Source organism: Xiphias gladius, chromosome 1 (genome assembly GCF_016859285.1).
Source record: "Xiphias gladius isolate SHS-SW01 ecotype Sanya breed wild chromosome 1, ASM1685928v1, whole genome shotgun sequence".
Lineage (NCBI taxonomy): Eukaryota > Metazoa > Chordata > Actinopteri > Istiophoriformes > Xiphiidae > Xiphias > Xiphias gladius.
In genome coordinates, this window is record NC_053400.1 from 14,686,457 (window position 1) to 14,699,439 (window position 12,983).

The 12,983-nt window shown below is 44.8% G+C and overlaps 2 protein-coding genes across 5 annotated transcripts in view; one reads left to right on the top strand and one right to left on the bottom strand.

Moving 5' to 3' along the window:
- LOC120789120 (frizzled-3-like) overlaps window positions 1-3,448 on the top strand; it is a 30,699-nt gene extending 27,251 nt beyond the window's left edge. For 3 of the 4 annotated variants that reach the window (XM_040125649.1, XM_040125640.1, XM_040125658.1), the window contains exons 9-11: window positions 294-408; window positions 1,099-1,262; window positions 1,352-1,574. In XM_040125649.1, coding sequence (XP_039981583.1) covers window positions 294-408; window positions 1,099-1,262; window positions 1,352-1,574 — 502 coding nt within the window. Of the gene's footprint in view, window positions 1-293; window positions 409-1,098; window positions 1,263-1,351 lie in introns of all 4 variants that reach the window. The other variant, XM_040125633.1, reaches the window with a different exon arrangement.
- A 715-nt stretch (window positions 3,449-4,163) lies between these two features.
- Window positions 4,164-12,983, bottom strand: kif28 (kinesin family member 28). The gene is made up of 27 exons (XM_040125668.1): window positions 12,915-12,983; window positions 12,257-12,448; window positions 12,071-12,121; window positions 11,841-11,993; window positions 11,684-11,719; window positions 11,410-11,529; window positions 11,144-11,251; window positions 10,859-11,013; window positions 10,667-10,778; window positions 10,474-10,541; window positions 10,214-10,356; window positions 10,009-10,130; window positions 9,751-9,841; window positions 9,522-9,582; window positions 9,079-9,202; window positions 8,843-8,978; window positions 8,656-8,774; window positions 8,311-8,418; window positions 8,087-8,179; window positions 7,379-7,519; window positions 7,193-7,263; window positions 6,967-7,101; window positions 6,485-6,651; window positions 6,145-6,239; window positions 5,671-5,803; window positions 5,348-5,481; window positions 4,164-4,927 (listed from the first exon to the last, which is right to left on the bottom strand). The coding sequence occupies exons 1-27, from the start codon at window positions 12,966-12,968 to the stop codon at window positions 4,769-4,771; spliced, it is 3,081 nt and encodes a 1,026-aa protein (XP_039981602.1). The 5' UTR covers window positions 12,969-12,983; the 3' UTR covers window positions 4,164-4,768.

Consider the following 12,983-nt stretch of genomic DNA (forward strand, 5'->3'; position numbering starts at 1 on the left):
CTATCTTTCCTCTGTGTGCACTCCTTGCATTACTCTGTCCCTCTTCTCCTCCAACCCTCCACTCTGCACCTTTCCCCCTCTCTCCCTGCTGTTGCCATGTCTCCTCTGTCTCATTTTCACTCTCCTGTCCCACTGTTCTCTCCCACTTCTGTGCTTCCATCTATCCTCTGCCCTCCCTTTAAACTCTTTATCTGCACTTTCTGGATCTCCTCCTTGTTACCCATTTCCCCTGCACCTTCCCCTTATCCTCTCCTCCTTAAAACTCTTACCCTTGCCTTCTCTTCTCTCTGCAGCAGTGGGGTGAATGAGTCTCGCCAGGTGCTGCAGGAGCAGCCAGACTTTGCCCAGTCTCTGCTGCGGGAACCCAACACCCCCATTATTAGGAAGTCCAGAGGAACATCCACTCAGGTAGCACTTCAAACACAGCAGTGATACAACGGTATCACAAGCAATCGTAAATTTAGTTGTAGAAGCAACAAAATAAGCAGGAGTAATATCAATAGTTTTAGTTCTTGTAAAACTATTAGCTCTGGCTCCATGAGTAGTTAATAGTTATAGTGTCATTCAAGTTAAAAAGACATGAAATGAGACTTAAGTGAATCCTTTATGGATTGAATGCTGTCTTCACTTCTTCAAATTAGAGACCAGAAGCAATATTCTCACTTTATTTCATCCAGTACTGTCCATTAGCTCCTCAGGATAAACTGGCTACTGATTCCTTCCTCCCACTGGGATTTGCACAACACAGGACCCACGTGGGTGTCGATTATTGGCACAGTAAGAGCAGGAAAGTAGAGAGAAATAAAGGTCGAAATAAATTTATATTTGAAACTAACAAGTTTCAAACCCGATCAGGGTCTAAAACTTCATGGAACAAAACGGCCTGGCTGTCAACTCACAAACTCCAAGCATATTAAATTGTGTACCTTAACAACTTTTAACAGAATAGAGCTTTAGATTACGGTTGAAGCTGCCTTACTGTGTACTACAGTATATCTCTGTATATCTCACTGCCCAGTCACTGAGGTGAGACGTGCACTTAAGCTAGAGTCAGTAGTTATTACATCGATCTGACCTCTCCTATCTATCTACCTTTAGGGCACCTCCACCCACGCCTCCTCCACCCACTTGGCTGTCCTAGACGACCTTGACGAACCAGTCAGAACTCATCATGGCCACGTTGCCTCCACCAGGAGTAAAGCCAGCAGCGTTCACAGCAAGGCCAGCTACCACAGCAGCCTGCGCCGCACTCGAGACGACAGGTAGAACAAGAATCCATGACGCTCTGTTTGTGTGTCAGATGGTGGGGCCCAGATAAACAGGGTCTTTCTCCTCTTTCCTCCTCTCTCAGGAGCGATACTATGGTTTACCGAGGTACCGAGGAGCGCAGTTTCCATGGCAGCATGCCGCATCTTGACCACCCACTCTCCACTCACAGCAGCCTCCATCGGATAGACAGCCACTCAAGGCACAGCAGCCAGCGAGACATATCCGAGACCCCACCTACTCTCATCACCCACGGTACCATGGCAATTGAAAGCCGAGTTGCTGAGAATGAAGGCACCAGCGCCTGAGAAAAATCAGAAATTTTAAAGGAAATTATTGTCAGGACACTTTGGAGGTTGTCAATGCCTTCTAAAGGAAGTTTTGCCTTCAGCAGATACACACTTGTCTGTTTAGTGTGTAAGAGTTTTTCTCTGAAGATGGAGAATTGCTGTGATGGAGATTTTTGTTATTAGTTCCTCGCTGGTCACTTGTTAGCTGTGTGGCTAATGGCTGACACAGTTCACTCAGTGAACATAACCGATAATTTGTAGATGGACTTAGGTTTCACTGTAAGCTGGACAGGTATATTTACTTATTTGAATTTACACAGCAGTTGTCTCCTGACTGCTCAACTCAAACAGGCTGAGCCAACAAGAATAAATCCGCCTCCTCAGACTTTGGTGGCATCGGTGATACTTCTCAAGACACTATTCAGGGAAAGGGAGGTCTATGAATCTCGTGGACGACAATGGTTACAATTTCCTGCAGGTGTACTCTAGATGATTCCCTGGATTTGGATGTTGGACACCACTTTTGAGCATTGTGACTCGTATTACGGTGGCATTACTTCTAAATAATCATCTTACATCATCTTGCAGGACCTACATGAATATTGTTAAATATGTGAACAGTGGCAAGTATTGCTTTTCTAACAATCTTAAATGGTTTGTCCTCCCCCCTGGTAATGTCTCACATGAAATTTGACTTATTTCAGTCTGATTTCGGTTTGATATAATTATTCCCAATCTTTGTTTGTCTTAGGCTGCAGCTCTTAATCAATGATGTTTTTATTTTCGAGTGTCTTTAGAGACTGACAAATACGGGCCTAATGTAACATTGTGGATCTCTCTGTTGTTTAGTGAATTTTTTTTTTACTGTGAAAATCATCTTACTGCTGCTGAAAGAGTGTGTGCGTGTGAGTGTGTGAGAGAGAGAGCGTCAGTTAGAAATAGAGACACAAGTGGTCATAAATGTTTTAAAGTTCGATTCCCAACTGTGGTAAACAGAGAAACATGATGAAGGGAACTGAACCCAGAATGTAAAAGGGTTGTTTTCAGAGTCAGAAAGAGGGTGTGTGGAATGAACTGGAATAAGGCTTGTACACTTACTTACAAGCATAGAGGTTATTCCAGCTCAGCCCAAAACAATTTTAACACTGACCCTTTTGCAAAGAGGCATTCACTTGTAAAGACAGGAAAGAAATACAAGGCAGCTTTAGAAACAAGCAATATAATAGTTTACTCAAGCATTGCTTGTTCAATTAGTTAGTTGGTTGACTAATTAGTTAGTCAACCAACCACTCTCTGTAATAAAATCCTAAGAATAAGCAGAATAAGAGTCATGTCAAAGCCTCTTTCTACCCTTAGCATAAGATTAGGGTTAAAAGTTAGCGGACAACCAGAGTATTGTAACCCAAATTCAGGTACACCACCATCATTGTATTCAAGTCTTATGCCCGCGTAGACCAGTGTCTAATTTAAAAATGGAAACGGATAACATTGCTTTTATTCTGAAATCTGTCACATCCATGTGGCTGAAAGGTTGTTTTTTGTTTTTCCTAATGTTATTTTCACCAGTGTACAATTTACATGAACTGCTACTGTACATGCTCTGTGATCATGTGTGCTTATGTTGTTCAGACTTAGAACCCAAACTTGTCCAAAGCCGTACGGACGATTGGCAAACTGTAGAAAAAGAAACATTCAGTCGTTGTGCTTTATATGTTCTCTGACATTTATTTACACTTGTTGAGTAAATGATACAGGAAGTGTATATTGTCTCTGGATTTCTATTGTTTGTGTTTTGTTCCCCAATCTCTCATGATCCAATTAACCTACCTCACCCCTACCTTCAGCCTTCTCTGTACCTGCACCTGCACGCACACACACACGCACGCACGCACGCACACACACACACGCATGCACACACACACACACACACACACACACACACTATCAGGTGCTTTTTGGAAAAAAAACAGTCCTAAGCTCAACACATAAAATCAGTTCAGTAGAAATGGTGCTTATTTCTGAAGAATCTGAGCTACTATAAAATTTAACACAAACCAAACAGACTTTGACTCATGGGTTCTGCCTCGATCACTAACACACATACAGTACACACACATCAGTAGGATATCTCTAGCTCAATGTCCGTCCATCCCAAAGTTGGCTTTGTTTTTCCATTCTAACTCTTCAGTTTAAATGTACCTAGCTGCCCTCTGGCCTTTCACTGCTGCCTCCCCCCTCCTCTCTGCCGGTTTATGTTTGTCTCTCTGCACCTGATGCACCTATGTAGTGACTAATCTGCCTCACATCTGCCTTCTGCCTCTCCTCCTGTAAATGTGCCCACGCTAATCTTTTTTTGGACCTACAGCGACTGTCTGTACTGTTGGAAGTCGTGACTGCTTACAAACATTAACCGTTGTGCTTTTACGTCTGAATTGGACATTCCACTGAGAGATGCTCTGGTAAATACTACATCTTTAAACTCAACACAGTGAGAAAGGAAATCTCTGCTCCTCTCATATGGAATATTTCATTCTTATCAGTTCCTCACAACCAGACATGAGGAAGTAGAGCCTTCTTGATTTCTGATGTCATGCTGTCATGTCATACTGTGCTTCAGAGTGAACTGCAGCATCTTGAAAATATGACACATTATCAATAATGGTTTGAAAACATTAATATTGTGAATTCTGAAACTTAAGTTGTATTTGCCTTTTAATTTATTTGCAGTTTGGGACTGTACTGACTTCATTTACATGTGGTCTAATAAACGTTTTATAGACTTCAGTGCTTTTTAATGTGTTGATTTGTTATTCTTACAATGCTAGAGTTGGGTAATTATTCATGCTGACTAATCTTGCTACCACACCTGGTGATGGTTGAGTGGTTAAGACATCTGAATACCCCCTAGTTTAAAGAATGAAGTGACTAATTTTTATCTTTAAACTTTTTTACGTGTCCCTTACGCTTCCTGAGGATCTTAAAAATATCAATAACATAAAAGTTCAGCTTAGTGACCACATATCTTAAGCAGGTTTCACCAAAGGCATAATGTTGTTTTAGAATTAACACAGTGGAGGTCTCAGAAACAGCTACTTATAAATGAAAGTATCTTAATCCTACACACTTCACATTGGAAAGTGTTGGAAAATAAAGACTGACCAGAGACATTCCCCTTCTTAATACTTTGGGAGAATCGGTAAACAGTTACTCAGTCAAGACCAGACTCCTGATCGTTCTCGTTTCCGGCGGACAATGGCAGCTACATCGTGTTTGAGTGTAGAGACACTCTGCTCCAGCTGCTCTGAGAAGTCTCTCAGCAGACAACCCTGCTCATCTATAAACAGTCTGAGCCCCAGCAGGTCAGACTCCTCCTGGAAGACACAGACATACACATACTAAACTGTTGTGTGTATGTTAACAGTTTAGAACAGGTGCACACTATCAAAACTAACCTTAACCGTACACAATTCAAAATGCTGGACCCCACAAGTTTAAATGGTGGTTTGAGGGTTAAGACTTGGTTTTAGGGTGAGGGTTGGGGATAGGCATTCAGTTATGATGGTTAAGGTTAGGGTAAAGGGCTAGGGAATACATTATGTCAGTGATGAAGTCCCCATGAATATAGTAAAACTAGGGTGTGTGTTTGTGTGTGTGTGTGTGTGTGTGTGTGTGCGTGCGTCAGTGTCTATTGTCCTCCACAGATCCACTGTTGATTACAAGTTGCCAAGAGTTTTGTATTTTTGTGTTAATGCTCACTGGTACTAATGCTGCAGGCAGACACAGATACATACACTGGGCCTGTGTCTGCGCAGGCGCTGCAGCTGGCCCCTGACTGAGGTCATACTGTGGTAGAAAACCTTGAGAGCACGAGCAAACTCTGCATCGCAGCTGGGACGCACCGACCGACCGCGCGCACTCTCCCCACCTGAAACAAGAAGGGAGAAAGGCGTGTGTGAGCTGAAGGAAATGAATCAATGAATGTCAATCAATGATCTAAACTCTACTTTCAATGTGTTTTCAGTTCACTTGAATGAAAACACACTGACCCCAGTCTTTGGTGTGTGTGTGTGTGTGTGTGTGTGTGTGTGTGTGTGTGTGTGTGTGTGTTAGCTACCGTTCCTGGCTGTGTTGAGTTGCTCTCTCAGACTATGATTTTCTTTCCTCAGCGAAGCATTAACACTCTTGAGTTCTTCCCAGTCCTGTTGAAGAGCTCTCACTGAACAGCTGAGCTCTGCAGAATTCACAGGCTGCAACACACACACACACACACGATTGAAAATTTTGCCTCATTGATTGTTCCTTGAATAAGATATGACACTGTGGCCATGCAGTGAAGTTGCCTGGAGTTTCCCATTCTATCCTACAGGAAAGTAACTATAAACAAATATTACAGTAACTGAAGTCTATTCTGTGATGTATGATTTTACAATTCTACTGTCTTAGGACTTATCTTACGTTCAGGTAAATGCATAATGTATTACATTGCACATGCATCTCTCTCATTGTTTTGTATCTTTGTATATCCAGATTTAGAAACAGGCCACAGTGAAAGATCCCTCCAGCGACAGCGACACAGAGTCGAACTCACTGCAGTGTTTGTTGGGCCGGCCTCGTCGATGATAAAGACACCCTCTGCAGTCATCCTCACTCCCTCCAGAGACGACGCCAAGTCTGTACAACCGTCTGAGGCAGAAAATCTACACCCATCAGCAGCTTTAAAGATACCTTTGGCTGCATTGCTATTGTGTTCTGCATTTATAGAAATGACGTGAACATGGCTATAACGCGAAATGAATCCAACCAAGGTGCAAGACCAAGTGTCAAAGGCTGAGGAGGAAGGCACTGGGACAGGGTGACATCTGATTCAAAAAAGTAGTTACAATTATTGAGAGTCTCACCCACTCATCCATCCATTTCTTTGTTCTCACCTTGAAGGCCCCAGAGCTCCAGCACGACGGCACTGCTCTGCAGGTAGTCCAGCAGACTCTGGGAGGTGTGGAGGGAGGCGAAGTGGACTCTGTGATCCAGCAGAGGGTTGAAGTTGTGCCACACAGCTGGAGTGTAGAGAGGCTGGCTGCAGTCAAATAACCTGAACCTAAGAGAGGGGAAAGTGGAGCAGAGCACAGTAGGTCAGTTCTGGCCACATGACTCCAGAGGACAGTAATATTCCCCGTCTATCATGACTTTTCACTCTCAATCCTTTGCACCATTGAAAACATGCCTGTGCCATACGCAAATATTAAAACTAGAATTATCTCCTGTTTAATTCTCCTTACACATTCTGCTGTACCCCATCTTGACCTCCAGTTCCTGGGCTGTAATTTATCGAGGGAATTCTCTACTTTCTCCCTGCACTTCAAACTCTCTTCGTCATCCTCCATGGCTCTATATGTCACCCCGTATGCCTCACCCAAACTGAACCCCTCTATTGCGGGCCTCTCTGATCCAGCGCAGGCCACAACACTGTTCCAAGACCAGCTGGAAGTCCAGTCGTCGGCCCAGTAACTCAGACGGGTCGATCAGGATGTCATCTTCACCGAGTGGGCTGGAGAGTGAGAGAGATTATTTACTAATATACAGTATCTGTGTGTGTGTGTGTGTGTGGGTGTGTGGGTGTGTGCGCGCATGTGTCATACAGTCCAGTGGAGTTACAGGGAACCAGCTGTGCTTGTAGAATGGCCTCCTCTGTGCCCTCTGACCCCAGCACCTACAGACGGACATTATCAGCCAGTCGTCACTCTGTACTTACGTACCTACCATCTGACAGTACTCTCAGATGGGGACGTGTGTGTGTCTGGACTCAATGTGTTCTGTGATTGTACCTCCAGTTGCTCTTCCAGAGGGATGCGGAAGGCCAAAGAATGAAGCCAGAGGTGAGCGGTGCCCAGGAGCAGAGGCTCCACTGGATCCCAGAATGGGTCCTTGTCTCTGGGTAATGCAGCTGTAGACAGCCTTTCTACTCTCTGACAGCAGGAACCAAAGATGGATCGAGCATAAAAAAATAGTTATTGCTTTGAAATGTGAATCTGTTAATGGCAAAGCTAGCTAATGTGTGGATGTTGTACAACTTTATTGCGGATATTCTGAGTCAAGCTCCCATTCCATCCAGCTACAATGACTCCCATGTGGAGAATGATTTCAACATTAAACACAAAGCACTATGAGAAACACTACGACTTTGTGATCATGGAGTTGTGAGTCTCCTCTACTGCATCCTTTACCTTTTTTTAATGTTTCTCTTTGTCACATTTTACTGAATAAAAAAAATAAGCCCTATAAAAAATAAATCCATAGCAGGTTTTGTAGTTTTCTCAGATGTCTGCAGATCCCATTTTTACTCAGTTTCTGTTCACAGTTTCCAAACCGAGTTTGTTTTGCTTTTAATCCATGCTGACAATTCTTAGGCTTGCTGACTCCCCACAACACAAAAGAAGGGACAGAAAAAAACAGAAACATCATTTCTGCTGATTTGTTAATATTCTCTTACTACATTTTAAAAAAGATAAACAACATAAATTCCATTTATTTACACTGACTCCACTCTGCTCGGCCTGATGCTGCTGGTAAACTTCTTCCATCAGGAATTTACGGTTCACAAACTTGGCCTTGGACCACATCCATACCTGGGGAGGGAGCATGAAAGTAGTTTAGACAAAGAAACAAAAACTCAAGGCCCAAACACAAACCTAAGTTGAAACTGGAATTATGAAATGTGTACACGAGAGACAGAAAAGAAAGAACGATAGAGACCGACCTGCTTTCTTCCCACTGAGGTAACTCTGACAACAATCTCTTTCTCCAGATCGTGGCCTTTTGAATCTGACAGCGCCAAATTCTTGATCCCCAGCTTAAACTCCACCCCCTACAAACATGGCAGACAGTAAAGAGCAGGTGTTCATTCATTTTTAATAAATAACCATGATCCCCATTACCACCAAGGAACCATAAAACCCAAAAATATTTATTTACAAACATAGTTGCATCCAGTATGAACATACTAACCGGATTGGATGGTCAGCTTCCTTAAGTTTCATAAAAAGAGAGAAAAGAGACAAGAGAGAAAATACAAAAGAGAAAAAAACATTTTACTATGTGTTACTTTGTTCAGCTCCTGGCTCATCTGGTTGGCTTCAGCCACCATGGGCATCAGTTTGATGTAGTCGTAGAAAACGGCCAGCAGACTGGGGTCTTTCTGACCGGACCCAGCGCTGGACTCACCTAAACACAGACGCGCGAATGAAAAAAATAATCTCCCTTTACTTGCGGCTAGTGATGCTGCCACTCACCCAGGTGGATGCCCTCAGCAGCAGCCAGTTCAGACTGGAAGTAGTCGTAGTCGTAGCGGTTCCAGTCATCCCCACCCCTCTCGGACGGATAGCCAATGAATAGGTAGGTGCAGTTGGAACCGAGAATGAGACGGTCCTAGAGGGAGAAAAAACAGAGAGAGAAAAATGTCTTGTGTGTTCTTTAGCAGCACGTCACACAGACATATCATAAAGTCCGTGTCTGTGCTGAGACCCACCAGGTGCTGCAGCTCAGTTGTCTGGGAAATCGCATTGCCATTGACAATGACCTTTGACCCTGGCAGCGGGGTCAGTGTTACCCGGCGCTGTTCGTTCCTGAACACAGCATGACGCTCCTGGATCCTAACACATACACACACAAACGCACACACACACACGTACACGTTTCAGTGACTGTGTACAAACCTGGTACAGACAGATGCTTGCATCTCAACATTTACCGAGCTTCCAGACAAGTCTACACCCACTGCAGCCTGTCCCAGCATGCACTGGGCGGAATGAAGGAGAGCACTCAGAAGAGACAGTCAATCAATAACATCGTTCGCATCCACTTGTAGACATCATATATGGACAGATCCGTGTGTCTAATCTCACTGTACTTGCACGGGGTTGGTGATGTTCTGTCGTTCCCTGATGTGATCTTGATGTGATGAAAACTCACCCTAGGCCTTTGACAGAGATGGACCTCGGAGAGGAGTCACACAGGCCGATCTCCCATTCTCCTGCAACACAAAACGGCAACGAGGACACTAAAACCAAAACTAAAACTAATCAAACCCGCTAAAAACTGTAGTGATCCGCTCCCAATGCCCGCCTCTAAAAGCTTAACTGAAGGAGAGGGTGAGATATTGATCTAACACCAAGAGAGAGAGAGATGCCGATGGCCTCACCCTCCTGGATGAAAAGCTTGACCACCCCAGACAGCTGAGCGTCTTCGTTGATGTTCAGGATGTAGGGATGCATATGCATCATCCTCCTCTCCTGACAGTGAGGGAGAGACAGAGAGACGTTGTGCACACGTGCAAAGATGTGTTTATACACTAAACCTTCAACAAGTGCATTTACGGTCTGTGCTCCTGTGTTTTCCCGAAGCTCATCTGCAACCGCATCTCTGATGGTGTATTTGTTCTGTGTGTGAGCGTGTGTACCTGTGTGATATTAGCATACTGTTGCTCCCAGTCCTTCAGTGCCTCTTGCAGGTGTTGTTCCCAGAGAGTCTGAATGGCTCTGATCTGGAGCTCATTGTGGGTCAGCAGCTGACGAAGCTCCTCTAAACACACAAACACACACGCTGACCTCTCCAACCCTTGCCCGGTGGGTTCTATGTGATTCTGTACTAACAGTGACTCCTACTGGTCTCGTCATTGGCTCTGCGTCCCTCCTGGCCCAGCCGGCTCAGTCGTTGCAGCAGTCTGGCGTTCTCGGCCTTCAGCTCTTTGACCAGACGCTCAGTGGGGCTCTCGTTCACCACTGCCCGGTTCTGGATACGCTTTGCCCTGAAAAAGCGAGGGAGGAAGGAGGACAAGGGGTTAGGTTTGTGAATGGGGTACAGTTGGTACAAAGGACAAGAGTGACCTATGATACTTCACACTGCATGAAAGGTTTTGCTGTACCTCTCAGCGTAGCGCAGGGTTGAGAGAGATTCCTCGTAGCAGATATCAGCAGGGCTCAGCGTGGCAATCTGGAAAATCGATTGATTAAAAAAAATGAAAAATAGCCAAGATGAACCCTCAGAGGGGGTTTGCTTTCTATAAAATGCGAGGAACATTGCTATGTCAGCACGGGACTCTATAAAGCCTCTGTTACCATAACAGTGCGACTGTTGCCTCCCAGCGCAGACTGCAGCAACTTGGTGAGAACTGAGTCTCTGTAAGGAATGTGGACGACCTTCTTCCCCACCGCCACGTCAGCAAGAGCGCTGGAGGAGATGAGAAGGGAGAATGTGCGAATTGCAGGTAAACTCGGTGCAACGCAAACTAAATTAAACAGCAGGTCTACCTGATGACGTTGCCCAGGGTGGTTAGGCTCAGGTTGATGGCTGTGCCCTCTTTCAGTCTGTCAGCCTCGGACCCCGACGACCGCTGACGCTCACTGCCAGCCAGGTCCACTAGATTGACGTTGGACTGCTTTGTGATGCTCTCTTTGGAGAAGATCTAACAGGGAGTCACAGTAATTTCAACAGCAGGTGTTTGAAGACACCTGAACAAAAATGTATTCTCATAGCCTGTGTATTATCTGAGTGGATTCAAATTGAAACAGAGTAAATAGGGGCATTTACAGTACCTGTTTGAGCTGGAGGATAATCAGCATGTGTGAGCGACTACTGTTGGCGTTCATGTGAGTGGCAGCCGTGGTTCGAGTCCTGGTTCCCTGTTCCATCAACTGCTCCACCTACAGAAACATTTACAAGATCATATTTTTCAATATAGAAATCAATCAAATACTGTACAAAAATCAATCACAGTTTTCTATTCAGCTACGCTTCACTGTCTCGCAAAGTGTGCCTCTGTGTGTAGAAGCCTGTCTTCTCTTTCCATCCCTCTCTCTACCTGTGGTGCGCTGTCACAGGGGACGGTACGGAGACCCTCCACGTAGAAGCCTCTTTGTTGCTCCTCTCTAACTCTTAGCCCCCCTGGAGCACGAGACCCCCGAGACAGCAGGTCAAGTACCTGGACGGGGGGGGGGGGATCCAGGGAAAGAGATGATACTTAAAAAAAAATCGCTGAACAGTATGAACAGTAGCTGGAGTTAAAAGACAAAAAAAAGAAACCCACAATGAAGAATGACAACACTAAAGTAGCTGCTTACTGCTGCCACTTTTACCTGCTCATTATAGATCTCCATCATGCTGAAAAAGACCTGTGTGGACATCAACAACAAAGACGTTCAGAGACACATTTCACAATAATCACCGCACAAGCCAACATGACACTGTGTGCCGGTAAATAATCGTGACCTGAAACAGCTACACACACTCCACCTGACACTGTCTGGAATCCTGGTTTTCTCTAATGGCCTCAAACAGTCGGTCACAGAGTTTAGGAACCAGACCTTTGTTCGGCCCATAGCCAACCATCGAGTAACTCTTCCCCGAGCCAGTCTGCCCATAGGCCAAAAGTGTGGCGTTGTAACCCTGTAGACATTGTTTCAGGACATTCACTATTAGAACTGACGGTACAAACTCAAAAGTGTCCATGTTAGCCATGTTACCTGCAGTGCATTCTCCAGTATCCCCTCTCCCAGGTCCTGGAACACATTGTCCTGGGGACAGGAAACGCTTCATGAGCTGCAATATATATTTATGCACCACGAGACCCAAACACAACGCTCCTACATGTGGGATGTAATAACTGTACTAAACCGCTGCCTGTTCTACCAGGTTGCCCTGGAGCTGACCTGGTCAGCGTATCGCCCCCCCAGCTCTTCAGGCACATACAGGCCACTGCGGTCTCGTGTGAAGCCGCTGTGGGACCAGTAGGCATAGTCGAAGCAGAACGAGCGCCTGGTCTGAGAGTCACGCGGGTCCTGGATGGTGATGGAGCTCGACACCATGGAGACGACACAGTGGCTGCCTGCATCCCGCTCTCTCTGAATGTGGGAAGGGAATGGAAGAGGAGAATTCAAGTATCACCACGGAGACACTGGCTTATTTATCTGACTTACTTTCTCAGGGAACAGTTGCAGAAGGTGTATCTGGTCTGTGTGGTCATTTTATTCTCATTTCATCTGTTGTACTTGCCTTGTCTTATTTAGAAAAGTGATAAATGTGCATGAAGTCAAATCACCTTTGCCAATAAATTCAGAAAGATCCATGCTTGCCTGCTAAGACCAGATGTAATATTTGCTCTAGTTCATATACCTTTAACACTAATACTATATAGCAGTATATAGTAATGTGTCTGTGTATGTCACACCATAAGAATAAAGTACATTGTAATGCATATACATTAGGCAGACAGCAGGCAAATAAATAAGAGAAACTGCATAAAATAACAAATGGATGACAGATTTAAAGTGAAATTCTACAGATTCTACAGAATGACTGCACACTGACCTTGTTGAACGGTCGGACTCTGACGGCCACTTTGACACAGTCCTGGCTGTGCATGTCTGAGGCTTTCGC

Coding starts and splice junctions, on each gene's coding strand:
- kif28 (XM_040125668.1), bottom strand. CDS start 12,968: ATGCACAGCCAGGACTGTGTCAAAGTGGCCGTCAGAGTCCGACCGTTC. Junction 11,252..11,409: donor CCTGTGACAGCGCACCACAG/GTAGAGAGAGGG, acceptor ATGTTTCTGTAG/GTGGAGCAGTTGATGGAACA. Junction 11,014..11,143: donor TTATCCTCCAGCTCAAACAG/GTACTGTAAATG, acceptor ACTCCCTGTTAG/ATCTTCTCCAAAGAGAGCAT.